This window comes from Strix uralensis, chromosome 12 (genome assembly GCF_047716275.1).
Source record: "Strix uralensis isolate ZFMK-TIS-50842 chromosome 12, bStrUra1, whole genome shotgun sequence".
NCBI lineage: Eukaryota > Metazoa > Chordata > Aves > Strigiformes > Strigidae > Strix > Strix uralensis.
The window spans coordinates 13,327,977-13,355,833 of record NC_133983.1 but is presented as its reverse complement, the minus strand read 5'-3'; the positions used below and the strand labels follow the sequence as shown (position 1 = coordinate 13,355,833).

The 27,857-nt window shown below is 37.5% G+C and overlaps 3 protein-coding genes across 16 annotated transcripts in view; 2 read left to right on the top strand and 1 right to left on the bottom strand.

Moving 5' to 3' along the window:
* Positions 1-16,909, top strand: part of RHPN2 (rhophilin Rho GTPase binding protein 2) — a 30,193-nt gene extending 13,284 nt beyond the window's left edge. For both annotated transcript variants that reach the window (XM_074881776.1, XM_074881777.1), the window contains exons 3-15: positions 648-776; positions 3,733-3,808; positions 4,809-4,886; positions 5,555-5,679; positions 6,620-6,786; positions 9,059-9,246; positions 10,558-10,714; positions 11,184-11,303; positions 11,401-11,595; positions 12,351-12,427; positions 13,212-13,358; positions 13,998-14,153; positions 15,444-16,909. In XM_074881776.1, coding sequence (XP_074737877.1) covers positions 648-776; positions 3,733-3,808; positions 4,809-4,886; positions 5,555-5,679; positions 6,620-6,786; positions 9,059-9,246; positions 10,558-10,714; positions 11,184-11,303; positions 11,401-11,595; positions 12,351-12,427; positions 13,212-13,358; positions 13,998-14,153; positions 15,444-15,695 — 1,867 coding nt within the window. In that variant the 3' untranslated portion in view covers positions 15,696-16,909. The remainder of the gene's footprint in view (positions 1-647; positions 777-3,732; positions 3,809-4,808; positions 4,887-5,554; positions 5,680-6,619; positions 6,787-9,058; positions 9,247-10,557; positions 10,715-11,183; positions 11,304-11,400; positions 11,596-12,350; positions 12,428-13,211; positions 13,359-13,997; positions 14,154-15,443) is intronic.
* Positions 16,910-18,035: 1,126 nt separating this feature from the next.
* Positions 18,036-22,132, bottom strand: FAAP24 (FA core complex associated protein 24). Its single transcript, XM_074881775.1, has 5 exons — positions 22,000-22,132; positions 21,250-21,401; positions 20,468-20,607; positions 20,010-20,162; positions 18,036-19,368 (listed from the first exon to the last, which is right to left on the bottom strand). The coding sequence occupies exons 2-5, from the start codon at positions 21,359-21,361 to the stop codon at positions 19,126-19,128; spliced, it is 648 nt and encodes a 215-aa protein (XP_074737876.1). The 5' UTR covers positions 21,362-21,401; positions 22,000-22,132; the 3' UTR covers positions 18,036-19,125.
* A 195-nt stretch (positions 22,133-22,327) lies between these two features.
* The window catches only part of CEP89 (centrosomal protein 89), a 41,680-nt gene continuing 36,150 nt past the window's right edge, over positions 22,328-27,857 (top strand). For 12 of the 13 annotated variants that reach the window (XM_074881166.1, XM_074881165.1, XM_074881167.1 and 9 more), the window contains exons 1-5: positions 22,328-22,456; positions 24,260-24,366; positions 25,608-25,763; positions 26,363-26,564; positions 27,716-27,821. In XM_074881166.1, the coding sequence (XP_074737267.1) occupies positions 22,418-22,456; positions 24,260-24,366; positions 25,608-25,763; positions 26,363-26,564; positions 27,716-27,821 (610 nt within the window). In that variant the 5' untranslated portion in view covers positions 22,328-22,417. Of the gene's footprint in view, positions 22,457-24,259; positions 24,367-25,607; positions 25,764-26,362; positions 26,565-26,745; positions 26,795-27,715; positions 27,822-27,857 lie in introns of those variants that run through there. The other variant, XM_074881178.1, reaches the window with a different exon arrangement.

The following is a 27,857-nucleotide window of genomic DNA, read 5'->3' as shown; positions in this document are numbered from 1 at the left end:
AGCAGATCAAAATGTTGTCATGTAAATATATAAATGGCAAAGGAAATAAGCAAACAAAAAAATCCTATTTGCATCCGACAAAAAAAGAAATGGAGAAAATTGTATTGTGTTAAAAAGAAATATCTTTTTACCTGTATATTTGGTTGTAAAACATTCTGTACTAACAGTTTTATGGAAAAGTTGTTTTCTCTTATTCTTAAGATCAGAAGTCTCAACAGATCATTATTCAATTTATAAAGTGGGGAAGCCTCTTTTGGAAAAAATGTCTCCTGACTCCCCCCACCTCCACCCTCATATCTTCTTTTAGGAAAAGATCACATAATCTGAAAATAGACTAGTGATTTTGTTTAAGATGCTTTAGTTTTGTTGATTAATGTATCTGAAAATAAGCCTGACCCTTAATCACACAAAAAATTTAGCACATAGCAAACCTTCTATGGGTCTGCATGCTGTTATCTGGAAACCATCCCAGGCGCTCTCTTGACAGAAAAACCTAATAAATTCTGAAACATGAGGTCGTGTATCATCTCTTAAGGAGATAAAAAAAAATCTTAAAAATGCTGAGAATGCTAGCAAGGGGGTCAACCAAGCTTACGTACAAAACCTTTTCCTCAGCAATAAAAAAAATTATATGTCTCTTTCTGCAGAGCAACCAACAACAACAAAGTACGAGAGCAGGTACTACTGGAACTGAGTTTTGTAAACTCAGACCTGCAGATCTTAAAGGAGGAATTGGAAGGACTTAATATCTCAGTAGAAGTTTATCAAAATACAGAGTAAGTATAAATCTAAGTTACTCAGTTATTAACATATGTTTACCCTTGGATACAAAATTGTTTCTAGGTGAATGTGAATGCTGGCCAATAACTACATGAAAAAACAGAGAGCTTGATAGGAAGAGAACATACTTGACGGTAGATTTGTTGACTAAGGGTTAGTCTGCGTATTTGTCTTTCACTTGGGAAAGGTATGTACCACTAATTCTTAGATACGGAGTTCCTTTGTGGAGGAGAGTATTGCGAGAATTGAAAGCTCTTGGGGCTATATGGGGAGACACATGACACCTAGCAGAATTTCCAGTGCTAGAATGGCTAATTGGTTCAGTGTGTTCTGGAGTGAGCAAACTTAGTGATATAATATCTGTTCTCAAATGCAGTGCATGCAACAGTCCTAGCTGAAGAATAGAAGCACAACACTGATTTGGAGTTTAAAGCAGACTTGAAGTAATCTTTAAGGTGTGCACTTCAATAATGGAAATCCATAAATCAGCTGGCTAAAACAGAAAAGTTTTAGTAGATGAAGTTGGAATTTTTCCAAGATATTTTTCCAACTTTAAAGAGCACACTAAACTTCAAATTGCAATGATTCCTCCAAGATAAAACTTCAAAGTTGAAGATTCTTCATTGCCTGGATACTGCAATGATTTCTGTATCAGTTAGATGTCTTGTTGCTCTTAAAACTAAACATTTACTATTTGATTAACATTAGCAGCTCAAGACACAAATTGAAGCCCTTCATATGAGGGAGGTATAATTTTGGGTCCCTCTTAGAACTATTCTCAGTTGGGTGTTAACTTCCAGGTGGACTACAAGGAATTCTTAATCTAGAGGGACTAGCACCTTTCCAGTGGGGTATCTTTCAACTGAATGCTGACCTGATGCAAAATATCTTTCAAAATATGTTTCATTTTTCTCGAAAAGAAACTTGTGCTGAAGTTTCTGCCCTCCACCCCCATAGCAAAATTTGACAACTATTTGATGCAAAAATGGTTTCTGTTCAAGATTTTACCAGTCTTCATAGATGCATGTGAGCACAGAGAGCAGTGTGAAAGTTATGGATGTGGAAATGAGAGCAAGACTCCAGAAGTACTATTCCTTCTTCTAGCTAAAGAATATTTGAAATACTTGATTTCTCAATGAAGGGTGAGCAGTAGGTCAGGCCCCAAGGCAGGTAGAAGCCTTGTGGCTGGACAGTAGTATGTTTTTTTTATTCTTTCCTGATCCTACTTCCCCAATCTGTTTTGAATGGTGTTTTACCTTTCTGATGCTGTTCATTCTAAGCTCTAAATGCTTTTTATGTTCCATCAGCTAAAATAATTCATTTCCTTTGTAACTGCTCTCTAGCCTTTAAAAGCAAGTAGTTATTAATAGTTGCTCTCTGAATCTATTGTGCATATAGTCATCAACATGAAGTCACACTCATATTTCTGGGTTATACTGTATTGTGTTACAGCTATCTGGGTTGGCCTTTCCAGTACTTTGCACACAGCTCAGCTGGATTGAGAAGCATGATGCTATTTCTGCTCAGTTCTGGAAATCCAGGATCACCTCCCTAACTATTCAATGTCCCCATGATGTTGACTCCATGGGTGTGGTACCTTAGAAACTTAAAAAATAGAAATTCAGTTCCTTTGAATGACAAATGCTGGTGCCTACAGGGAATGTGGGTGGTACTAGATTTCATTAAATCAGTAAGTTAGGATTTCTTTTTCATGTCTCACTTCCTTTTGGGGAAAAAGTCTTGATATAATTTGTTGTAAAAGTGTTGTGGTTTCTTCTAAAAGCCTCATCAGAAATCAAATCATTGGCATCACCTGCAGTGGTGTTTTGGTGCTGTATCCTGGAGGTCCTTCTCAAGCTAGCAGAGCCACTTTCTGGATCATGCCAACCAGTTTAAGGACCCTTTCTCTGCTGAGGAAGCTGCATTCCTACTCCCACCTTGGTGGGATGGAATTTTCACCATTAATAAAGTGATTTTGCTGACTTTGCTGATAAGACCATAAATGAATCACACCTGTGGGATTTTGTAGTTGATGATGGAACACTCTAAACAATGATTAGACAGTCAATCAGTTGTTTTCAGGGAAAAAAAAAAGTTGGATAAACCTTATAATTGCCCAATACTGATCCATTAAACCTACTCAACAAACTATATATCTGGAAGCTATTCTGATCTTTCCTTTTTTATAATTGGGTAATATGCTTAGTAGAAGAGCAATATATGTAGCTTTTGAGGGATAAATGGTGCTCTTTAATTCCTAATAGTCTTATTAGCTAGTGTTGCTTACTAACATGATCCAGGTTTAAGTCTGTGATACAGATGTGTATTCTCTTGAGGATCTGATTTTTTAAGTCACAGTTCTCATCCTTACTGCTCTTTGATATTTTAGAGGTTAACACCTAGCACTGTCTAAAACTTAAGTAGTTCTCAGACTTCTTACTCTTAGACCTTTCGCTGTTAAAGTTGGTATACTTTGGCCCTGCTTTTTCCTATGTTAGACACACATCACTTCCACATACTAAACCATTGGTAGCGTGTAAAAAAGCTGATGATACCTGTTGATACTTACCATAGCTCTTACCATGGCAGATCTCCCAGCAGCTATGGAGCTGTTTTCTGTCCATATAACTTGTGCAGGTGTATGAAGTTTGAGCTAAATTGCAGTAAGCCAGCCTTTGGAGAGTCTCCTTTCTTTTCCTTGAAGGAAAAATAGCTTCAACTGAAGGAAAAAAAAAAAAAGGACATATGCAAGTAGCTTTCTTCACTCTCTTCTTGAGGAGTCACAGGCCATTAAACAGACTTTCTTGGGCAGGAAGGAACTGTTATAAACTATGTGCCTTTTACCTGAACACCCATCAGCATACAAACTTCCTGTCATCAAATGAAACAAAAGTAATTATCAACAGACAAACGAAACCCAAGTATTTCTGAATCTCTTTGCTTTTTCCATAGAGAGACTTTCAGCATTCCCCTGGTACCTCTTGGCCTGAAGGAAACTAAAGAAGTAGACTTTACACTCCCTCTCAAGGTAAATTTCAGAGACGCATTTCAGAATGAATAGTTAACAGAAATAACTTCCATTTCAGATTTGTTTAAAGAAGCAGAAGTAATTTATGTACAAATTAATTTTTATTTGCCCTAAAACTGAGAATACAATGTTTTAAAAATTAACCACCAATTATTTGGGTTGTTGCTCATATCTAACTAGGACAAGGAGTCAGAAGATGTTATAAGAAATCCAACTTTGGAGACAGAAGAGTTAAACCAAAGAGCATAAAAATTCCTTCTACAGTTTTTGGTTCAAATAAGACTATTGATTATTACTCTAAGTGTGAAAGGAAGTAGTAATGAAGGTTTTACTCAGGGTAACACAGTGATTCTCCAACTTGCAGTAACCAGGCTAGCTCAGCTGGGAAGCAGTGTTGCAGCATTAACACTGCTTGTTTGTTGGCTAATACACTTTGCTGGCTATTTGAGCCACCTTCTGTATTTTTTGGACTACTGTGTATTGTGCAATGTAGATTTTATCTCATGGTAAAACATCTTATATCACTGTAGCATCTGTCTCTGCTTTTACTTCTGTAGGTTAATGTCCAAGGTCAGATTATGGCACTGCTTTATGCCATTGCAGTTTTGTTAATTTAAGTGGAATTGCCCTAATATAACTGACAAGAATTTGGCAGACTCTGTTAACAAGTTTTTATGGTCACTTGATTCCCTTGTTATTTTAGCTAACGGGGTTCATTTGTCCCTTTCAAAACCACTAAGTGTTGTCGTTTTAAAACCCAGTGGGGTTGATGTAATAGGTGTCTGGTTCCTTTACATCAGACTGAAATTTCTTGCCTCAGATATCAAATCAAATTATTAGTTCTGTTGTCTTTTTGTAGTTTTATTGCTATATGTTACTGTACTATTGACTGTAAGGGAGTAAACACCATGCAAATCACAACTGAATCTATTTTGTACTGTTTGCAACTGCACAAAAATAAATGGTTTTAGATATTCCGTTTTTTAACCTTTTTTTTTAGGACTTTATTCTGGAACATTATAGTGAAGACAGTTCTGAGTATGAAGATGAAATAGCAGATCTCATGGATCTGAGACAAGTAAGTTTGAGTATGGCGTACCATGAGGTCTTTTAATCTACAGTTGTAAATAACAACATTTGTATGGAATTAGAATATGCCACAATTATTCTTTACCATATTGTTGTTGACTCAATTTCTGAGATATGGAACATGAATCTCCATTGTACAAGAGCTTTACAGTCTGAGTAAAGAAAAAGTGAAGAAAAGGATGAAGTTATGCAAAGTGATTGAGCTATTGACACAACTTTGTAAATCTAAGATTTCTTATCTACTTTTTTTTTTACTTTAAAGTATTTTAAATTTAGCAGGAGGAGTGTTGAAGTGATTTCATCTGGCAAAATTTTGTAGTAGAATGGTGGTTATTTCTAACTATTGTTTGTTTCCTGTATTATACTAGAAACATAAACTTTCTTTGTAGCTTTCATAAAATACCTACAATCTTTATTTAATTAACTCTGAGACTTGCCAAACAGATCCTCTTTGCTTCCTTAAAGGTTATGTGCTACTTCTGTGCAGCTGAAAAACTCTTATTTGGAATGCATCCATATGGCCTTAAGCTTAATGTTCTCAGATTCCACACATTTCTATGATATGCAGAAGTCCAAAAGAAGCAGAGCTTTATCCTTGGTGTTTCAGTATTCATCCTGTAACTCAACAGAATACACTTTATTTTAATCTATTTTAAGGCCTGCCGCACTCCTAGCCGAGATGAAGCTGGCATTGAGATGTTGATAAGCTATTTCCTTCAACTTGGTTATGTAGAAAACAGATTTTTCCCACCCACCAGACACATGGGAGTTTTATTTACATGGTAAGTATGTAGCTCATGTTTGTCTTTTTGGCTTTTTTTTTTTTCCAGAACACTGTTAATGATTAAATGTCTTCTGTTTAATTTGAAGCATGTTGGTGTGTTTCTCCCCCACCCTGCAGTGTGTGTTGTCTTTTTTTTTTTTTTTTTTTAGTGTTAAGAGTAAACCTGAATACAATACAACCTTTTCATGCTTAGAATGAAGCCATTGGATAGATTGTGATTTGGGCTACAGGTTAGCACAGAGGAAGAAGAGAGAAAATAGTCTTCATTTTGGACAGCTTCAGATGTTTCCTGGACTCTGAACCTTGGTACATGAAGCAGATAGGGAATGGGTCAGACCTTAATTCCCCTCCTTCAATTTAAGAAGAGCATTTGGGCCAGAAGAGAGGAGAAGCAACTTTATTATAGTGGAGTGTTTACTACATCTGTGAGCAAAGTTTGACCCTGAACTCAGAATTCTTGTTTTTATGATGAAAAAATATGACTACCATGCAGCCAAGAGGAACTGTTAAATATTTCGTCATAGCTGCAAGAAGAAACTTTAAAGTACAAGCTATAGAGGATCTGACAATGCCAATAGTTGATCTTTGAACTATTTAGCAACATCTAAGTGCAAGAACATAGCAGCACATATAGATACTTCCCCAGTATACTCTCAGCCTCTGTGATGTTTTACAGGCACTTTTGATTTAAATACAATATGTTTATGGAGGCACTGTTGTAAAGCCTGCTGAAAACTAAGCCTCAAATAAAGCCATTCTCCGGCTTGCAACTCTTAAATTGTCCTCACAGTACATAATGGTATTTCTATTCACCTTCATTTTCACTGTAGCAGAAATATTAAGAATCTGACTCTCTTTTGGAAAAATGGAGTGAAAATACTTGTTGTTTCAATGGACTCTGCTAATCTTAATGCTCCTTCTCATATTTGTTTCCCAAGGTACGATTCCTTCACAGGTGTCCCAGTGTGTCAACAAAATCTGTTGCTTGAAAAAGCTAGTATTTTATTCAACATTGGAGCCCTCTACACCCAGATTGGAACAAGATGCAATCGTCAGACCCAGGCTGGACTTGAAAATGCTGTTGATGCTTTTCAGAGAGCTGCAGGTACAAATTTAAAAACATGGGGAAGGTCTTTATGCAAATGTTCCTAATTTCATCTTGACATCCTGCAGATTTCGGTATTTCCCACTGACTTCATTACACAAAAAAGGATGAATAGGGAAATTCAAGAAGCCTAGTAAAGAGCCAAGATGAAGCTTTAATTCAAAACCTGGAACTGTAGTCTGAACATGCAGATAAAGACAGTGAATACTGTGGTTAATGATTAATGAACTGCAGTTCAAAGGTCTGAGTAATAGCCCTAACGTTAACTGCTTCATTGTTCATTCTTTGTTTCACCAGCATAGCTGCTTTTACCTCAGTGATATTGTGTAAAATCTGTACAGGAAACAATTTAAAGAGAGGATAAAGGGCTTAAAACCTAGTTTTCCATATGATCTCTTCAGAATTAATCTTACTGTGTTCTCTGGTGAAATTTGCAATTCATCATAAGTTGACAACGTATTTTCCATAGATTCTAAAGGCAAACGGGTTCAAAATACTCAATCTCTGTTGCAAGCATAGAAAAATACAAATTCTAATAAAGGGAATCATGTCCCTTGAACTAACATGTTATTGAAGCTTTTGGTCTGTTTTTTTCCAAGTTGATTTTCTAATTTTTTTATAAATGTCATCTGTGCTATATATAATGCTTAAAGACATGACCTGTGTAATTAATACGTACTGTAAGATTTGTCTGCACTAACAATCTGTGGCTATTGGTCTCCACTGTATGAGTAGCTTTATCAGCTACAAACTGTGAACCACAGCGTTGGATTGTCGCAAACCCCCTCTTTTGAATACACAGCTATCAAAAAAAATTGGTAGTATTTCTTCATGCATTTATTAAATGGTGAAAAACTATTTGTATATTACCTTTGTATAAATCTCTGTATTTCATCTAAAAAATTACAATACTTGAGAAATTTCTCCACTTTGCTGCTGCTGCTCCTGCCATTTTGCAAATTAAAAAAATCACTGCCTTTCACTTTAGTGTATTTGCAGAACAGAATTAATTCATAAATTTAAATGCATGATTTGCTACCACAGTACCTTTGCAGGGCCCCAAAGCAATGCGTTCAGGAGGCGTTTCATTGTACCTGTGCATGGCTCCGTAACGCTGTTCGTTGTGTTGGTAGAGACATGATATAGAGCATGTATTAACTGCTTCTCTGTGCTGAACAGAAAATGTTGCACAGAGTTTATTCTCAACAAAGCTCTCATAAGCAGAAATATGTTGAGAACATTTTTTTTTTCCCCTTGTACTTTCAGTTCCTTTCAGTAGGGCACTCCATCAGTACTTGGGATGTGCCTGGCAAGTTCGGGTTTTTTGGTGCAAAAAGGCAGAGATGGCCATAATTCAAATTCGTGTAGGGGCATAGTAATAAGTTAAAAGATACAAGTGTAACACAGAAAATGAAAAATCTCAGGAATTTGTAGTAGGAAAATACAGCACAGCATGGCCAGAACTGAATGTAGTGGCAAGAAGTAAGAGTACAGAAGCTGGGACACTCAAAAAGCAGAGGTCTTTGTAGTATTATCAGCAATTAGCAGGCTAGTAGAACTCACTAAACCAGTTGGATGACGTGCGTGCTGAAGTTTATGCTTCCATCTGTGAAACTGTTACTTAATATTTGCACTACAGTTAGTGTTTGTTTTTAATTTGATAAATGATAGAAACGATTCATATATTGGTGGAACCAAATGTCTAGAGCAGAATCAAATTTTACCCTGTTAAATACACTGTTCTAGTTTACTTGCAGGGATGGAACTGAGCTTTCACTGGGACACACAATGCATTTAGCAGCTTCTGAAAAGGAGATTCATAATTAAGTTTATTATATGTTTGTGTTTTTTCCTTCCATCCACGGGTTCTACTGTCACCTCCTTTCAGTTGTGTAGATTTCTTTTTCTTTCTTGTCCTTTCTATAAGGCCTAGCCTACTACTGCCATATACAAGTCACATTCAGTTCAGCACAGCTTTATCGGCAATCACGAGAACTGTTATAAGCAAATCTGAAGGTATTGCCCTTAAAACTTGCAGCTTCTGTTGCTCCTCTGAATTGTAATTTTGAGAACTGTGCCTGGAGATGTCTGATGGGAATGCAAAGCGAAACCTGTAGGTCAGTTTAATTTCATGTATACTAAGAATCCCTTCAAATTGCATAGTGCAATACTAGAAAGTATGCTTTCAATCTTAATTATTACGGTACATGCTAGAATTAAGCTCACTTGTTTCTCTCTTTGTAATGCTGACAAAACCATTTTGTAATTTCAGGAGTCCTAAGCTACTTAAAGGAGACCTTTACTCACACACCAAGTTATGATATGAGCCCAGCTATGCTGAATGTACTGGTAAAAATGATGCTTGCACAAGCTCAAGAGTGTGTTTTTGAGCAGATTGGTCTTCCTGGAATACGCAATGAGTTTTTCACACTAGTGAAAATGACACAGGAAGTTGCCAAGGTAAAATATGAGAGTTAAAACTTAGTTGCTAAAATAACTGTTTCTAGTGCTGTATTACTAGCTGTAGCCTCTAGTAATATTAACAGAATTTATTAAACCTAAATGTTAAGAACCATTACTGAAAACCAAACGTAACAGCTTGCGAGCTACAATGAGAATCACAACCTTTCAGAAGATTAAAACGCAAATAGCTGCAATTTAAATACCACTATTTTAGAACGGTTATGATTTGGTTTTTTAATTCATAATCCATGAAGTTTAATAGAAACATGCTGGAACACTTGGGCAGTAAACTTGCAAAAGGTTTTTTACCAGCTATTTATCATATTGCTCTTTCAAACAGTACAGATCTTGTCCACAGAACAACACACAAAAGGACAGGGTGGTTTGTATAATTTTCTGTTAAGTATTGAACACAACCTGTCTGTTATTTCCCAGCAGCTGGAGGTTATGCAAACCTAAAAAACTTGAGTCTAAAAGAATGACTAAATTGTAACTGGGGGGAGGACCCTGATGAGCAGTCAGACTGGTAGTTGTGGAGCTGTCTTGGGTGGAATCTGCCTGAAAAATGGGGAGGCAGACTGTGCCCCAGAAGCTAGTGTTTGTACTTGATTAAGGTTGTTGACATCAAAAACTGGGTATGCCAACAAGCTATGAATATGCTTTCTAAGCTGTTTCAGAGTAGCAGATGTATGTTTGGTTCCATACTAGATAAATGGGCAAAGCCTTTCCTACCAACCCTGTAAAGCCACCCTGACTTATATGTAGGATTGATCAGCTGCAGGGGAAAGATTTTTTGATTCTGTCAGGTGGTGATGTTTGATCCATTAAAGCAGCATTCACTGCTTGAAAAGCTATTTTCTTTCCTCTGCATAAAGGATAGTAGCCCCGTTTTAACTAAACCATACAAACTTAAGGCTAGATATGAGTCCACAGTTTCAGAAGTGAAGCACAAACCTACTGTATAAGTAATATGCTTCACCCTTTTTCTTAGCTGAGTTAACACAATGAGATGTATTTGTAAGTTAAAAACCATTTATTATATGGTGTTTTTATTGAACTCCAAAGCCATGTAGATTGACTTAGCCCATCAGTTGTACAAAACTGATTTACTTTTCTTGTAAGGGAAAAAACAGATGAAATTTCAAATTTTCTCAAAACTTGCTTCCAACCCTTTTTAACAATCTTTTTTTTTTTTCCCCCCTCTCTTTGATGTGATACCCATGAAATTATCTGAATATAATATCCCTTACTTGAGCTCCTAATAACTAATGTTAAATTCTCATACTTCAATTCTGTGCTTTATTCTAGGTGGGAGAGGTTTACATGCTGGTTAACACTGCAATGAATCAGGAACCAGTGAAAGAGAATATCCCCTATTCCTGGTCTAAACTAGCACAAATAAAATCAGACCATTACAAAGCTCTGGCGCATTACTTCATTGCTACCATTCTGTGTGACCACGAATGTAAGAATCGTATATTTTCTCTATATTCATATAAATAACAGTAAAAAACTCATAAACAGTTAAATTTGGTCTATGAATAAGACTAGGAGCCAAGAACTTTGGGGTTTCAATTTATGTTAATTTGTGGCCATTTTCCCATTCGGATATGAGGCCATGCTTTTCTGTCCTTTCCAGAAGAATGTGAAAGTTCAATAAACTAATGTTTGCAGAAACAAAAGAAATGTTATATCCGTTATATGCTACTAAATTGTTCAGTTCTCCTCAATATGTTCTGGGATATTGGTATTACTTGCATATTGCAGATGATAAAACTGATAAAGTCTTAAAAACTTGAAATTCCCATCAATATATATGTGGAAGAATATCTGACTGCATTTGGAGAGAAAGTAGTAATAACTACACAGCAATACACCTAGAAGAACAGGGCACCAAGAGATGTGTCTATGTTAATGTCCTATATCAATTATAGTGCAGTCTGGCGATGACGAAGATCAGCAGGAGAAAGCCTTGTCCCAGCTGTATGACTACATGCCTGAAGGACTGATGGTTCTCACCGTTTTAAAAGACAAAGTTCAGAGAAAACAATTAGGTAACTGCCAGTTTCACCCAGTTACTAGGTACAAGTTAAAAATTACCTTGTATTTATTGTCTGTGGGGGACAACCAACAGTTTCTAATTTTTTTCAGGGAAAGCACATTTGCGCAAAGCCATTGTTTACCACGAAGAAGCTCTAAGAGTCTGTGGTCTGTGCAAAAAGCTTCGAAACATTGATGTTCTTCAGGAGGTTCTGACAGCGGCACATAAGCGCTCACTTCTCAAGTATGCTCAGCAGGAGACAGAAGATGACTTTCTCAGCCTAATCCAGGCTCCAGATATCCTTCGTAAGTATACACAGCTAGAAATAAAGGGTATCTAAGCATACATGTATATGCTTTCATGGGGATATGCCTTTATATACATATAATATGTATCCATACATAATATAAATAATGCACAAGTTATAGACTGTGCATTTGAGTTCAGATTCCTTACATGTTTCCTCAATCACAGATGAATGAATTTTGTTACAGCTGCTTTACAGTGGTTTTGTCTCTGGCCACATCATTTTCTGGGGTAGATAACAATGGTTATTGTTTAGAATTCAGCTTTTTTTGGTGACTATCTTGTGAGATAGAAAAAATAGGGAAACTTTAAGAGCTAAAATAATAAAGGAGAAAACTAAAAACTCTTTCCTGTAGCACAATTCATACTGGTCTGAGTTAACTCAATTTGACTGCTATTGGTTCTTCCTACCTTAGTCCAGCTCATCCAAGTCTTTCCTCTTTGGAAGCAGTGGGAAAGAATAAGGGCTAGTTTTATTTTTTTTTTTAAAGAAAAATACATTAAAGAGTAGAATAGCATATTTTTGTTTGGATGGATTGTTTTAGTTTTCTGTATTGATACTATGAGCTCTGAAAATATTTTTAAGGCAGTTCAGATATTTGTCTTACACACTTCCACAAAAAAGAGTTTTTTCTATAGCCTGGTAAGAATTCAGGAGAAGTTTCTGTCTAGCTTGGAATGCAAGAAAAATAAATTTGTATGTCTTTTAACTAATACTTGAGAGAAAATGAATTTGTTTTTCTTTCTGTTTTAGCTAAAACGGAGCACAGAATAGAAACAATCACTCCTCAGTTTTCCAAGGTGAAAGTTAAAGACTTCTTTCACAGGCTGGTACGTAACATGCTAATGCCAACCAACTTCTGTCATTTTGCTAGCAAGTATAAATTCACTCTAATGTGAGGGAAAGGACACAAGTATTGTAGCCTGAAAAAATGATCCTGTAGTAACTGGGTTTTTTTCAGAAGTTATTGGAAAGAACACTCCTTAGTTTCAGAGATGTGTCAACTTGAGACTAGCAAATAAGAAAACTGCCATTATAAGGCCTTGCACAGCATTCATTCTTTATAACCTTCATAAAAGTCCCATGAAGTTTCAATGGATAATTGCATACAACTTAAAGGCAGGGAGAAACATTTAGTACATAGGGATGGGCATGCAGATCGTGTAATGTTGCAAGCTGCAAAGCCAGTCTTTCAGGTGGCTCTGTGTTTATTGGGGGGCAAAGAGAATTGGGAGTTGCAGTTAGGATCAGAATATACAGTGATTCGTGAATCAGTTTATCTCCTCCAAAATGGGGTAATAGAGGACCGTAGAGCCTGCTGCAGCTAAAAGATTTATGCACACCTTAACAGAGATCTCAGAATAACTTGGCAGTTGCTGTCATCCCCCTCTGTCTGAAGCATCACCTGAACAGTCACAAAGTAGGGCTGAGCACTTCAGGGGACATCTTAAACTTCTGGGATAAATCTCACTCTTCCATTTCAGTGGAAGTAGCTGAAAGTTAACCTGAATAAAACCTAGATAAAATGAGCTTAAAGCATTATAACATAAAAAATTAGAAATGCTTACTTACAAATGTCAGTAAACCGTAATGCACCTGCTGTGTTGCCTCCAGGGACCACTGACAGTGTTCTCAGCCAAGCAGAGATGGACGGCTCCACGTACCATTCGCATCCACCATGAAGCAGGAGAGCTAGGATTCAGTCTTAAAGGAGGTTCACCAGTACAGATTTATTGTCTTGATCCGGTTTGTTCTGCAGCAGTAAGTACACTGGTTTATTTATCTGCAGACTCTAGTATTACAGTCTCTTAAATGTAACTTTAGCTTTGTGGATACTGGTGCATGGAGTATTTATTGAGTTCTACTATGCATCAGTACAGTCAATTCATAGAATCTGAAAAAGTTTTCAGTGCTATATACCCCTTACATGTTAGAGTATCCATTTGCATTTAATAGATAAAAAGTCACAAATAATAAAGGCAACTGTTATTCCCCATCTAATTCAGGAAGTTAGGAGGGATAAAGGCTTTAGAAAGTAGCAATAACAAAATACTGAAGAAATAGAAATAAAAACAGGAGGAAATACCTCATGGGGGATGATAGTGAAACCTGTTTTTCACTACCCTTTCTCAAGGAGAAAGTGAAAAGAATGTAAAAAGAGCCAACATTTGACTATGCCAGAATCACATTTGTCAATGGTAACTCAAATAGGTAATTTGTGTCCTTGAAAAAGCTGCATGTTTCTACATTATGTATACATATGTTGCACATGTCTGGCTAGACAATGGCTTTATAGCATCTAAGAGGGAAATGCCTTTAGGGCAGATACTGTATGATGACAAAAACATGTTATGCATTTTCATAATTCCAGATAATAACCTCTGCAATATTTTTTGACAGTCAATGGGCCTAAAAGAAGGCGACTACATTGTTTCAGTTGGTGATGTGGATTGCAAGTGGCTTGGAGTGAATGAGGTGCTGGAAAAATTCAAAAGCATGGGAGAGCAGCCCATTGAGATTGAGGTTATCAGTTGCCAGGATACAGCAGCATCTATGGTATGTAGTAAGGCAAATATGTTTTTTAGATTGGATATGTGAAAGTTTTGTTTTTTTTCAGTTTCCTGGCTTCGGTCCCTGATTTAATGTTTACTTTCATGTAGTCAGATATCCCACTTCACCAGTGAATACATAAAGCATTCAGGCATGCGTTCAGTTTTAAACAAGTCTATTTAAATCATCATGACTTAGTGAGCTAAAGTACAGTCTGTGTGCATAAGAATGGTTGTGTGGTGGAGTTTTTTTGTAATGGAGCTACTTAGATTAATTGCATTATAAATTCCAGGGCATATTTTATTTTCCCCTAACTTGTCCTAGAGGATGAAAATATTACCCTGTTCAGCACTGGAAAAGCCACAATGAAACAATAACAGACTGAAATAAAACATCCAAGACCACATGCTTATTTTCTATGCACTGTTAACATACATGATCCATGACTTCTGTATTAGATCATGGATTAATGTATTTTTTACTTTGGACTTTAACTGTCTAGTTAGTTACTAAGCTCCTGTAGAAGGGTTAGACTAAGGAAAAATGATCACAAGATTAAAAAATGTTAAGCTCTAAATAACTTAAACTTATTTGTAGTGTGAGAGAACCTGTAGTTCAGCTAAATCCACTGCTTCGTGCTTCTAACATTCCCTGGCAAGCTTAGGCACTTAAGTATTGTTGCCTCACAAGTGATCAGGGTGTTTTGACTGCTGTTATGTGTTCTTGTTTTAAGAAGTTGATTTTCCTTTATTGAAAATAAGGAATTTCACACCTGCCATTCCAGACTGCTGCCTGAAAACAAAAGGCTAGAATATAATCAAATTACTTCAGGGCACAGCTAACATAAGACAGAGGAGGCTGTGCCTTCCAGGTATCCCAAAAAATGTCATACAATAGCTCTTGTCGTAGTTGCAATCAACATGGAACCTGTCCAAAGACAGCAAAAAGACTCCCTGTCAGAGATTTGTGCAAGAGCTACATACTTAAGCTTTGTGGAGAGGTTAGCGTATATATCGTTAGTTATGTTAGAAGCCAGTAAGTGCTAATTATAACACAACCCGTGGAAAAAATTCACAGGTCCCTTTACACTTTGCATAGTACCCTTGAGTCTACACAGACAGAATACCAGAATCACAGCATTCTGAAGGGCCTTGTGTTCAGTTAGTATGTCATTAGCACAGAAAGCTTGCTGTAGTCTCCCTTAGAAAACTATTTGCACAGTAATCCTTTGTTATCATCAAAATTTTGACCCATTTTGGGTGACTGATTCTTACAATGCTGCTCTTTTCCCTACAGCATAGCAAGAGTGCAACTTATTCTGTGGGAATGCAGAAAACCTACTCCTTAATCTGTTTAGCCATGGAAGATGATAAGATTGATCAGACCAAGAAAGCCCCACTGAAACTGCCTTTTCTAAGTTGGGGAACTAAAAATAGACAGAAAGCTGCAAGCACCCTCTGCCTTCCTTCAGCTGTGGCTGGAAGTTCTCAGATTAAGAAGAAGCTTTCTCCCTTCACACTTCTGAACACAGAAAGTTCATTGTACTGAATTTTTCAGAAGGATCTGTTCACATGACATTTTTCTTTGAAATGTATATAAAAATATTGATCAATTATCTATATATATGTATAAATTCAGACAAATGCCATTGACTTCATTTACTGTTGAGCCACTATGAAGGTCAGAGGCTGACAAAAAATGTAAAACTTAAGTATTTGAAAATTAGAATGAAGTGGTTTGGGAGGTATGCAATAACAAGTTGTAGATAGAATTGCTTATATGAGGACTGGATTCCTTTGGAATTTCAAAATACAGTATCATGACTAATTTTTTTATAACTGATGGGACTTATTTATTACAAACTTAATGCTGCATGCAAAATGGGACACACTAAAGGATGATTTTACTGTAAAAGTTGAGTCAGTAATAAATCACTTGACACTAAAGAAGTATTTTAACAAACCACCAGCGAGAGAGAATAACGTTATTCAGGGAAAGTAGCCGTGTACCAAGGGGCAGTGTCATCTAGTTGTGGTCTTTACACATAGACATTCTCTTTCTGACGGTACTAGGTATGTTCTACTGAATATTTAATTCTGGAAGAGAATTAGAAGGCTTAAAAGCCAAAAGATCTTTTGAACTACAGAAGGCTTTTACTCTGCTCTTTTTCTTATCTAGGTTATATTTTAAATGCCGGCTGATTCAATTGTTAACAGGCTTTATTCCAAACTTAAAATTATTTAATGTACTTACCATCAGACTTGCATCTCATTAGCCTTGATAAAATCTATAGCTGTGGAACAAATCTCAAAACTGACATCTTCCAGTATATTGATCAAGGGTACATAAATTGTGGTGATGCTTTGAAATAGGAGAAAAGAAGTGCTCGTGAGTCAAAGTGGCAGAATATTTATTTACTATCAGACCACATAAAAACCCAAATAGATATAAAATCCTTCTCCTCCCCTTAGAATAACTCATGAGCAAGTACTGGCTCTATATATTGGGGGACACAAATAACTGAGTATTTCTTTGAGATTCTTCTCTTTTATGAAATTGAAATTAATTGAAACATAGCTAACACTGTAGTGTTAGTTAACATTGCCATCTACAGAGTAGATATATGCTGTTTGATACTCAAAACTTAAGGGGAAAGTTTGTGTCTGGGTATAAACTTTAAAGTTGTCATTTGTTTTTAGTTTATGTAATGGGTGTAAATATGTTGATGACACTTATTTAAGAATAAAAATCAGATGCTGCCATTTAGTAGTAGCTCTTTGATTCTGCTACAGCTTGGATGATACAGCATAATTTACAGGTTTTCACTCTTTACTGCTGGCATACCTCTTGCATTTTTCTGTAATGTTGCTTACAAAGATCTAAATCTGTCTTTCTTAAAAGTTCATAAACTTAAAAATTACAGTCTAAAACTTCCTTACAAAGAATGTTAACCTATTTCTAGAGTTTCCCTATAAAGGTTACATAAACCAAAATGTAGTAAATTACTTGTGACTCACCCTTAGTGGTTATTTTTCACATATAATAGCACTTTTCAGATACACAAGCAGCAGCAGTCATGAACTGATACACAAGACCCTGCCATGCACTATTCCATACAGACCAGATTTACTTTGCACGTATGGCTAAAATTACAATTTAGCTAATGAAAGCTTCAGCAAAGTCACATGAATCACCTTTCCAGCTCTTCCTTTGCCCACTGTGATAGTCTTCCCACGGCTATCCTCTCCCTTAGCTGGCTGATTAAACTGCCTTTCCCTTCCCATCATTACACTCACTAGTCCTTGAAGAAAGGTTGGGTGGGGGGGGGGTAGTCTTTATTTAACCACACCCCCCCCTCCAATTCAAGCAAAAATTTAAGCTTTTCAAGTGCCATACAAATACAGATTTACTATTTTCTGTCAGCTAACTAAAGACTTGTTCTACACTGAGTGGTAGCCAACAGCTAACTTAAGGCAAATACTAGTTTCACAGCAAGTTACATCATTGCTCAGACTACAAGAATGTTTGTAACAAGTTTCTATTCACAAGGATGTATAGGGCTACTATAAAGCCCTAAAAATAAAAGATTTGCAATGGATTAGTAGTTCAGCCTATAACTCCGTTAGTACTAATTGTTAACTACTTTATTTAAAGTTCAATTAATGCACTGAACAGAGGATTATTTGAAGTAATAAAAAGGTGTTTGCCCTGCAACATCAATAGCCACATACCTTTAGATGTGAAGTCCAGTCTCCACAGCAAAGTGGCAAAGTCTGAGAGTGCAAGAATAAAATCTAAATAGATTTATAAAGAAGCTTAAGCATTCCCCAGTTGTAATAAAGTAGTATCTTGTTCCATAGTTCTGGAAATTCTGATGTTTCTTATTCAGTAAATTAAATATTTAGGGCCAAATTATAGTTTCATCCCAAGTAAGGAATCAATATAAATAACAAGTCTATCTGCTGTCCATGCTAACTGGTGGATGAGACTGGTTACAGAGGTGCCAACGCTTTATTATTCACTTCTTTTTAGTTTATGAAAGGGAGTTGAAAATCCTGCTCAACTGCCTTCCTGCTGTGATCCAAAATCCAAGCAGTATGAAAGAAGCTTTTCACACACTTCCCTAATGGGTGCATAAGGCAAAAGACAATTTTACCCTTACTAAACAGGATAAGAATATAACTTAAAATAAAACACAGTATGTCAGGAAAATCAACCCTCTGTTCAATAGTTATTTATAAAGATTAATACTGGAAGAACAGGTTCAATTCTGAATTTTGATCAAAGCTCTCCATATTATTTTCTTTGCAGCATATATTATAATCAATACATTACAATTGATAATTGTGTCAAATATATTGTATTTTTTAATAATTATTACAACCTATATTCTCGAAAGTCCAAAAATGAATTAACCAAGATTTTTGATACTAGACACAAAGGAAACAAATTTGATAACACCCTGTGAACTGAAAAAGGATCCAGAGAAATAAGTTAGTGTAAAGTCAAAGATGTATTCCAGTAGCACTTTCCAAAGGAACTGCAAAAAGTTATATATCAAAGATATTACTATAAAGCAATGAATGCTAACTTTTTTAAAGCACTGTAACTCACTTCCAGTTGCTGAGAAGATAACACCATCCACATATTAACAGTATGTCTGGAATACCAAAGCAAGCAAGCAAATGGCTTTTCCATTTTTTCCTGTGCATGCTGAAAGGGACAGCTTTCTCTGGTTTTTTTGTACAGTGTAGATGCAAAACACGTTCCAGCCCTCTTTCCAAGGTCATTTTCAGAGCTCAGTCTACATAAGCTGTAAAGAAGCAGCAGCAGAGTAATATCTAAACCATTCATCAACACCATTCAGTTGCTGCCAGGATTATAGAAATTACCATAATATGTGATTATTAAACAAGTTATAATTCACAAGAAACAAACAAAAAGTATTTGTTTTCCAAAACAGCACTACACATGCACATCAGGAACACAGAAAATTGTGAATTTGTTGTGCTACTGTTTGTCCAACTACTAGTTCAAGCTCTTTGACAGATGCGTTACATAGCCGGTGGATGCTCCCAAACTGTTGCAGTAAAAGCAGAGCTTTTGTTTTCCCAACTCCTGGAATTTGTTGCACCGTTCGAAGCAGTGATGGCTCTGCCACCTGAGAACACTGTTTACGAAGAAAGGGGTTACTGTTTTGATCCTTACTTTGTTCACGGACCTGAAGCAAAACAAAACCAGAAGTGACACTGAGTGCCCTCTGCTGGAGCTCAGCTTTTGGTATTTAAAATAGTTGCTTTCATCTCAAAAGAGTTCAATGCAAACACTAGGAAAGTTTTAAAACTACTCATTAAGTGTGCGTCCTTATTACGGGTTTTGATGCAGATCCACAAAGTCTCACTAGGAAACCAACAGTTTCTCAATACCAACCATGAATTAAAACAATGATTTTGTCATCTTTTTGATGCAATCAGAGAAAGGATAAAGGAAAAGAGAAATAAGAACATAGTTTCCCCAGCCTGAGACAAAGCAAAATCTCAAGTTGGTTTTGAGAGAGAACTTAAGTGAGGATTGTCTAATGCTATCCAGTGGCACCTCAGTGCAAGATCGCATTAAAAAAATCCAGTATCATATTCTTTATCTTTTTTCCTTTGTTCCCAAGTGAGCCCTGTTTCAGCTGAATTATACTACCATATTACTGTCATCAGAGATTTATACTTTACATTCAAACAACAAAACATGTTGTGTTCCTTTAAGATCCCAGGTATTCTTTCTGAAATGAGTGATGATTGTGGGAAAACAAGTCATTCTCCTCATGTCCCATATTTTAATAAACGTTTCTCTGATAACATAGAAACTTACTAGCTGAGTAATAAGTTGAGAAGCTTCTCCTTGATTTGCCACAGGAAACAACACCATTCCGAGTTCTAGCACAACAAGCTTTTGTACTGGTAAGAAGTACTGATCACTTATTTGGGTTCTCTCCACAATTATAATTCCCCCAAGACTGCTGGCCTGTATTGAAAGCAAAAAAGAACTTGTCAATGACAAGCTGATACAATACAACAAAGAGCAAACTTCTGTCAAGTATGAGCTGCTTGAAAGTGAATTGGAAGAAGAATAGAAGTTGCAGTAACAGTACTGAGGTTTAATACAGCTTTACTACACAGCTGCATAATCTTTCAGTTTTCAGGTGGAAATCATCAAAAAAGTTTACCTCCACTGGAATTTAAAAATAACTTAAGGAGAATGTTTTCAGAAGCATGGAATAAACAAACACCAATTTAAAACTCTTCCTTTTCTCTTTATGTAGTACTTACATTTCTAAACCGAACCAATCTTCGTTTGAATTCATTCCCTGCAACCAAATCTGCTTCAGAAATATATAAAATGCAAGTTCTGTTTGAAAGATGAAAATCCACAAGTCCCAAGCCATCTTCAAAGATGAGTCTGACTTTCCCTTAATGCAAGTTTGTGAAAAGAAAAAATACAGTAATTAAAAAAAAAAAAAAATTACAGCACAACCTTCCTAATGTGTCAGTAACCCTAGTGACCTGACAACAAACCATTTGTTAGTGGAAAGCCTTACTTCTCTTCATGCAAAACTGGTACAAGCAATCCAAAGTACTGTGTGATGCCTTTAGTAATACCAATTAACAGCACTTCCAAACTACAGATTTGAAAGTTCTATAGCTTCTCAGTAAATTCTGGACTTGAACAAAAGCACCACATACTACTCTGAAAGGATCATTTTAATTTAGTTTGCTGTGCTAACAGATGTTAGCACAGTCCCAGTATCCATGTAAATTCAAGGGATTTCAGTGGAGACGGAACCACAGCAGCGGGGCTGGCATGAGTATGCAAGCAGATATTTCTGCTTCTTCTCTACAGTGCTCAGCTACTGTGCAAACGTGACAGAACTGATCATGTAAATACATAATAGACAAATAGGAATTTTCAGCCTGCTCACATAGGCTGTACCATGCATATGGGACCAGTGTGGCACAGAGTAAAGCATATTCCATCCAGTCAACAATACTGGGTGATAGAGGGGAATGCTTTGCCTGAATTGTTTTTGCTCTTCCAATTTGTTTGTGCTTACCTTGTAGCCTTTGGGCTATCTCTGACCCTCTCCACTTCTCATTTCCAATCACATGCCCATAAGGGACAACTACAGGTCCTGCTGTCACAGGAAAGTTTGCTTTCGTTGTCATCAGACCTCCTTTAAATCTTTACTTCAGTAGCAGTTTCACTCTACAAAAAAAAATGCGGGAGACATATTAACACATTTTATAAACCTGTTCCAAACTTAATTTTATGATTAAAATGTATAAGATGTAATACTCCTCCCCAAAGCTACCTTACAGTTATAGTTAACATCAAATTCAGTAATTAACTCTATTTACTTGAATACAGACTGTTGGCTTGCGAATTCCACTCCCATCTTTGCCAGTCAATCTGCAAAACACCTGTATTTATTTACCGCAGATGGTAAAAAAACAACACCGCCTTTTCTATGCCTTCATCCACCCTTCCTGGGAGAAAGCCTGCTTCAATTACAAAGCTGGCTCCAGAGGCATCTCTAGCCCTCAGCCAGAAGTCTCCAGACAGATTATTAGAAGGTAGTTCCTGGGAGAGATTATTTTCAGGTTTGCCAGCTTCACGCGGTGTTCTGACTTTAGGGGGAATCGGGAGTCTTTGAGGCTGCGGCACGATTTAAGGAGAAAAGCCAAATACGAGCCGGTACCACCACAACCCCCCCTACCCTGAGCCACGCCCTGCAGCCCGGCCCAGAGCCAAGCCCTCGCCGGGGGCCCGCTCCGAGAGGGGCGGCCGCCAGCCCACCGCTGACCTGCCCCGAAGAGGCTGAGCTCGGTCCCGGGCGCCGCGGCCTTTCGGGGCGGCAGCCGCTCCCCCGGGGGACCCGGCGGCCACCAGCCAGGGAGGAAACCCCGCCACCGCCTCACGGCTACCGGACGAACAGCCCGCCCCAGAGTGCGCGCCAGACTGGCAGCGGCGGCCGCAAATAGAAAGCGAGAGTTCTGCCGCCCGTGAGCGAATGAGAAGGCGGGATGGGGTGGGCCTCGCCACTGGTAGGTTGCTAAGGCCGGAGGCGGGGTGAGCAACGTGCGTGCTGATTGGGGGAGCGCAAGCCGGCAGCAAATCCGCCGCGCCGTTGTTAGCAGGCGGGTCGCGACGGGGGAAGCGTCCGAAGCGGGAAGAAAGCAGTCGGTTAGCGGTGGCGGAGACCCGTCACCTACTCGGTCCCGATGGCGTTTAGTTTCAGGAGAGGCCGCAAGGGCCCCTTCGTGAGTATCGCCCCCTCCAGGGCGGGTCTTCGTCCCCGTGAGGCGGGAGCGGCGGGGGGTGTGCCCGGGCGGGGCGAGCGAAGGCCCCCAGTTTGTCCGAAGTGAAAAACGGGGAGAAAAATAAATCCTAAGCGAAGAAAAGGAGGTGTCTGGAGGCAGGCCGGGTGTTGGCGCTCTCCTTTCCCTTAGTCCCGGGCCTGCCCGTCTTCAGAAACACCCGGCTTTGGTGGGGCGGGTGGTGTGCCTGGCGCCCTTCCCCTCCAGGGAGCCCTCAGGGTGCCGGCGGGGCTGGACCCCGGAGTAGAAGTGCAGGGCTGCCAGCGCCTGCTGAGGCGGGCCTGGAAGCACACCTTCACTGCCTAACGTGCGCTGATAAGGTGCATAGCGAAAACTTCGAGCAGCCAAGGGTTGTGGGATTGTCAGCAAGGGTGCGGGTCTTACCTTTTAACGTACTTGAAGCGATTGAACTTTTTTTTTTATTATTAGAATGAAAATATTTATCTTCTGTTGTTGTCTTACTGTGGAATGACAGCATCCTTTTACCTCAGCTGTATTCCCTGGTAATCATAGTAAGATATCTACAGTCAACAGTAAACAGTGCATGCTGGACAGACTTCCAGAATTAGGGAGCAGTGCATTTGCAAGATAAACCCGAGTAAAAAGATAGTCTTTGTAACGCACTATTTAGTTATTTGATGTGGCTTCCTGTAAAGACAGAAATACTTCCCAGTTCACCTGTTCATTATCCTGTTGGAGAAGACAATTAAAGAATAATTGCAAAAAAAAAAAACCAACTCTGTAGCAGAAATAGCAGAAACTTAGCCTGTTTTATTCCATAAAAAAAGGAACATCTGTCAGAAGGATTTTATTATGATGTAGTATTTTCTGATGCCTGGAGAGAGGACAAGAGGCAATGGGCACAAGTTCAAACACAGAAAATTAATCTTAAACATAATAATAATTAAAAAAAATACTGCGAGGGTGGTCCTTAATAATAATTAAAAAAAATACTGTGAGGGTGGTCCAACACTGGAAGAGGTTGCCCAGGGAGGTTGTGGAGTCTCCATGGTTGATGATACTCAAAAGCTGACTGGACAGGATCCCAAGCAACACTCTCTAGTTGACCCTGCTTTGAGCAGGGAGTTGCACTAGACAATCTCCAGAGCTCCCTTCTAACCTCAACCATTATGTGATTCCATTCAAAGTACTCTGTAGGGAACTCTGGTCCCAGTTTTTCTGAGCTGGTATTTAATGTTACCCTTTTAAAAAAAATGTTGGGTTTGCTGATAAAAACGCATTAGGATTTTTTTTTTTATTCAGGTTGGACCTTTGACTTGCAAGACTCATTTAGTAATAGTTTTTTCTTCCATCTCATACTGCTATGACAGAGGATTCTGACTGACAGACTCTCTACAAGAAAGGGACTAATTTTGTTACCCTGAAGCAGGGTTCAAATATTGTTTAAAAAGTTAATTTTTAGTACTCCTTTTTTCTTGTATATATACAGGAAAAAAATGAGTAAGTTAAAATTCTGTTTTTGAAGATTGTGATATAGTGGGTGGAAAACCTACATTCATGGGTCTTGTGTAAACTACATTTCTAACCTTCATTAGCAGCTGTTCATACATGTTAAAAAGTTGAACTTGGAACCATTTTGAGTTCTTCTGTTTACATTAATTGCATGTAATTGTTCTTCCTTTTTATATTATTTTGCATTGTTAGTTTTTGTGCATGTTCAATTCTGTGTTTTTTCATTGTGATCCTTAAAGTCACTGTCAACTAATTTTATTTTAAATTGTTTAGAAACATATAGCTCATGGCCTGGTCCCTGCTGCTACCATAGCTCCTAAACCTGCAGTTCCCCGCACCCCTCCCCCTCGTAGTCCAAACCCTTCTCCAGAAAGGCCCAGGTAGGTTTTGAGTTGTTGGTTGGTTGGGTTTTTTTGCTTCATCAAATACAATAGCATACTAGAAAAGCATGATTAAAAGAATTGCATGTCCTTGCTGCAGTATTTACATAAACCTTTTCATAAATAGAATATATATTTTAAATGGGGTGGTTTCCTTCTTTGAATTTTTAAATTTCTCCCACTCCTAAGCATGCTAAATAATCGGGACAATGACTATTATGAATATGTAACTTCTTATAAATCTGAGTCAATTAAAGACAAATGGACTTTTTAAAGTTAGGGCCATTTTTAATTTGGCTGCTACAGTAGAGTATAGGAGTAGTTTTAACTCATTAGAAAAGCATAAATGAAACGTTACTAACATGCCATTTTATTGCACATTAAAAAAAGCAGGGACTTAAAAAACTGGCATGTAAAACCATGTTGGATTGGATTTGAATTAGCTATATAGGCAAGTTACATAAAGAGAAAATACAAATTTAATTTCATTTGTAGTTTCTTACATACATGAAGTTTCTTTTAGGTTTTCTCTATATTTAGTTCAATTCTGGTTGTTTTCTGTGGTCATTCTAGTGTCTGTTGCAGTCCTACTTAATCCTAGTTAATTTCTTTTTCCTTTTTGACCTCAAGTTGTTGTCATTCCTGTTAGTCCTCACCATTTCTCTCCTTTAATCTTTGTTCCTCCTTGTTTTTTCCTCTTTATCTTACGCTTCTCTATACTCCACAGCATCCCACAAATAGGCACTTCTGCTTGCCCTAGTTTGCAGTGTGCCAGCATTTATTAACAGCTTCAAAGTCATCATTAAAAGGTTCAGAGTAGGGAATAATGGAAAGTAGGAGACAAAATAGCAGAACATGGAACACTTTTTCAACACAACGCCAGGTAGTATTGTTATGACTGAAGTGAATGTTAAGTACTGTAAATTATCAATGTCAGTTTTGGGAATGTAACTCAGTATATTCCATGATTTTCATGCACGTGATTTGGGAAAACCAATAGGTACTGTACTTTACTCTTAGATAGCTGCGTTATGATAGCTTGCCCAGTTTTGTGCTTTACTTTGGGAGTTAATAGTTTATAACCAGTCCCTTAGCGTTTTCAGTGGTGTTTATGCTTGTTAACTGTGAATGTGTTGCTTTCCTTAAGTAGTGAAGACATTTTGCAATGGAAAAAAATACAAAATGTGGAGCATGGAGAAGACATCAGTATTGTTTCATTGCTTTATTCTGTTTTCTTCCAGATCTGCTCTAGCAGCAGCTATCCTTGCAACAACACTAACAGGGCGCACTGTTGCTATTCCTCAGCCTCGGCAGCGATCCCTTTCTGAAAGTGATTCCACCTATGTGGAACAAGAATGCTTTGAACCATATGCGACAGTCACAGACCTCAGAATGGGGTAGCATATACTTTCTGATTTCATATCTTATGTTAGAATCTGTCAATGGCACAACTTTACCAAAGAGTCACAGCAAACTCCTGCTATTATAGCCACTTAGATTTGCATCACCACATCATAAATTGGGTCTGAAGTGTCTACAATCCTTAGTCCATTTCTCATAACATGATGTCATGCATACAATCAGGGAGGGAGATTTGGATTGTACAGCAGTCATAAGTAAAACCACATATTATTTCTGTCAAATGATGATCAATTATACAAACAGTTAATCACTGAGAAATCACCTGATTTACATGTCAGAGATTTCCTTCATGCTATATAATTATTTCAGACTCAGTAGAATTGGCAACCTTCTGTCTCTAATCTGGCATTTTCTTTAAGATAGAGAAGAAAATGTAGCTCCAGTGATAATCGTCTATTTTAAAGCATACACACAGGCTAGATTCCTTGTTTGCAGCTAACAGAAGCTTAGATGTCTGTGTTGGCTGTTTGGACTTGTGTATAGTGTAAGACTGATGGTTCTGCTTTGCTGTTGCTTATTTTTTCGGAAGAGTAAGCAGCACTGAAACAGGCTTTAAACTGCTTTCTACTTGCAGGCCCAACTGGAAACTTGATGGTAGTGACAGATCTCCTGTACAGTCCCTGGAAATATCAGGCAATTATGGTGAAGATGAGGACATGGACACCTATCTTTCAGATGCTGATAAAGAGGCAGAGTCCAGCTGTCAGAGTAATGAGAAAAGGGGACAAAGCTTTAGCACCAATGCTATTTATGCTGTTCCCTGCAAAAATAAAAAGGTAGGATTTTCAAATGCATTCCTTTACCACATTTTAATATATTAATGCAAACATTAACTATTTCTAAGGCTTTTCATGCTTTTCTTACTCTTCAGACATTTATTCAGTTTTTATTTCACATGCTTCTTTTTGTGAATCACTTACTTTTACACAACTTAGGTTTGTTTGTTGATCCTCACAGATTCCGTATCTCTGATTATGAGGAGCCTTTTCTCACTAGGAAAAGACTGGTATTGTGTATAATTATTGTACATAATTTAGTCTCCTGAAATGTCCAATATTTTATGTTGAGTGTGATATTTATATAGTAGATTATTTGTTAAAAACACTAGGAACTTTTGTTTTAGATGGCGAAAGATTAGTTAATGATTCGGTATTGTGCTAATGAGCAGAGACTTCTCTAGAGACAGGGAGATTCAGAATCAGACAAAATAAATTACCTTGTTGTCTTGAAGACCAGTGGAGTTCTTCTATGTTACAGTTTTGGATTACCTTAACCAGCAATGAGCAGCTTGATATTCCTAAGGCACATTTAAAGTTCAGTCTAAAATTATACAAAAATTTAACAAACAGGAAGAAATAACTGAGTAGTAGAGAGGCAATAAAATGCTATGTATGTGAAAGATATCAGAAGATTTCTTTCTGAAGAGATAGTAGTCAGTAGGAGGAGGGAAGGGGGAAAAAAAAAAAGGGAGTGGAATACATGGGACACTGGTATGCGATCAACAGGGGAAAACCAGTGAAGACAGTGTTAGAAATTATTCATGAATCCCTCAGTGCTGTGATATGGTAGATACATGGTTGATCTTTTATTAAGAGCAAGTTCAGATATGGCACAGCAAACAAGCAAATGTAGGATCATTTCACTGACTCTTGTGACTGAATAAGGTGACAGGGAATATTCGTCCTGTGAACTAAATGACTATCATAGTTTCCTACCTCCTGTTGATCATTGTAAGGTTTAGATTTTATTTACACAGAGCCCTAAAGCAAACAAAAAAAAGTATGTCTTATAATTTCTTATCTTAAAATAGTGGAGTTCTGATGTGACTGAGTCATTAGTACACTAAAGGTTTCATACAGATGTCAAGATGTGGGCTATTTTAACCGTGTTATCATGATTTAGATAGGCTTGTCTTATTTTTACATAGGAAGAGTTTTCACCATCTCTTAGTACTAATGCTGACAAGAAAGAGGTGCCTTCTCATGAAACTGAGTTTCAGGTGCTGATGGATGAGTCAAATGTGCAAATAGAAGGTAAATAAACTTACTTTAAGTCAAAATGCCATATCT

Excerpts from the sequence above, each read along its gene's own strand:
- FAAP24 (XM_074881775.1), bottom strand. The coding sequence starts at position 21,361 with ATGACAACGAAAGCAAACTTTCCTGTGACAGCAGGACCTGTAGTTGTC. Across the intron at positions 20,608-21,249 it reads GATAGCCCAAAGGCTACAAG|GGAAAGTCAGACTCATCTTT; the intron begins GTAAGCACAAAC and ends ACTTGCATTAAG. Across the intron at positions 19,369-20,009 it reads CTCAACTTATTACTCAGCTA|GTCCGTGAACAAAGTAAGGA; the intron begins GTAAGTTTCTAT and ends GTTTTGCTTCAG.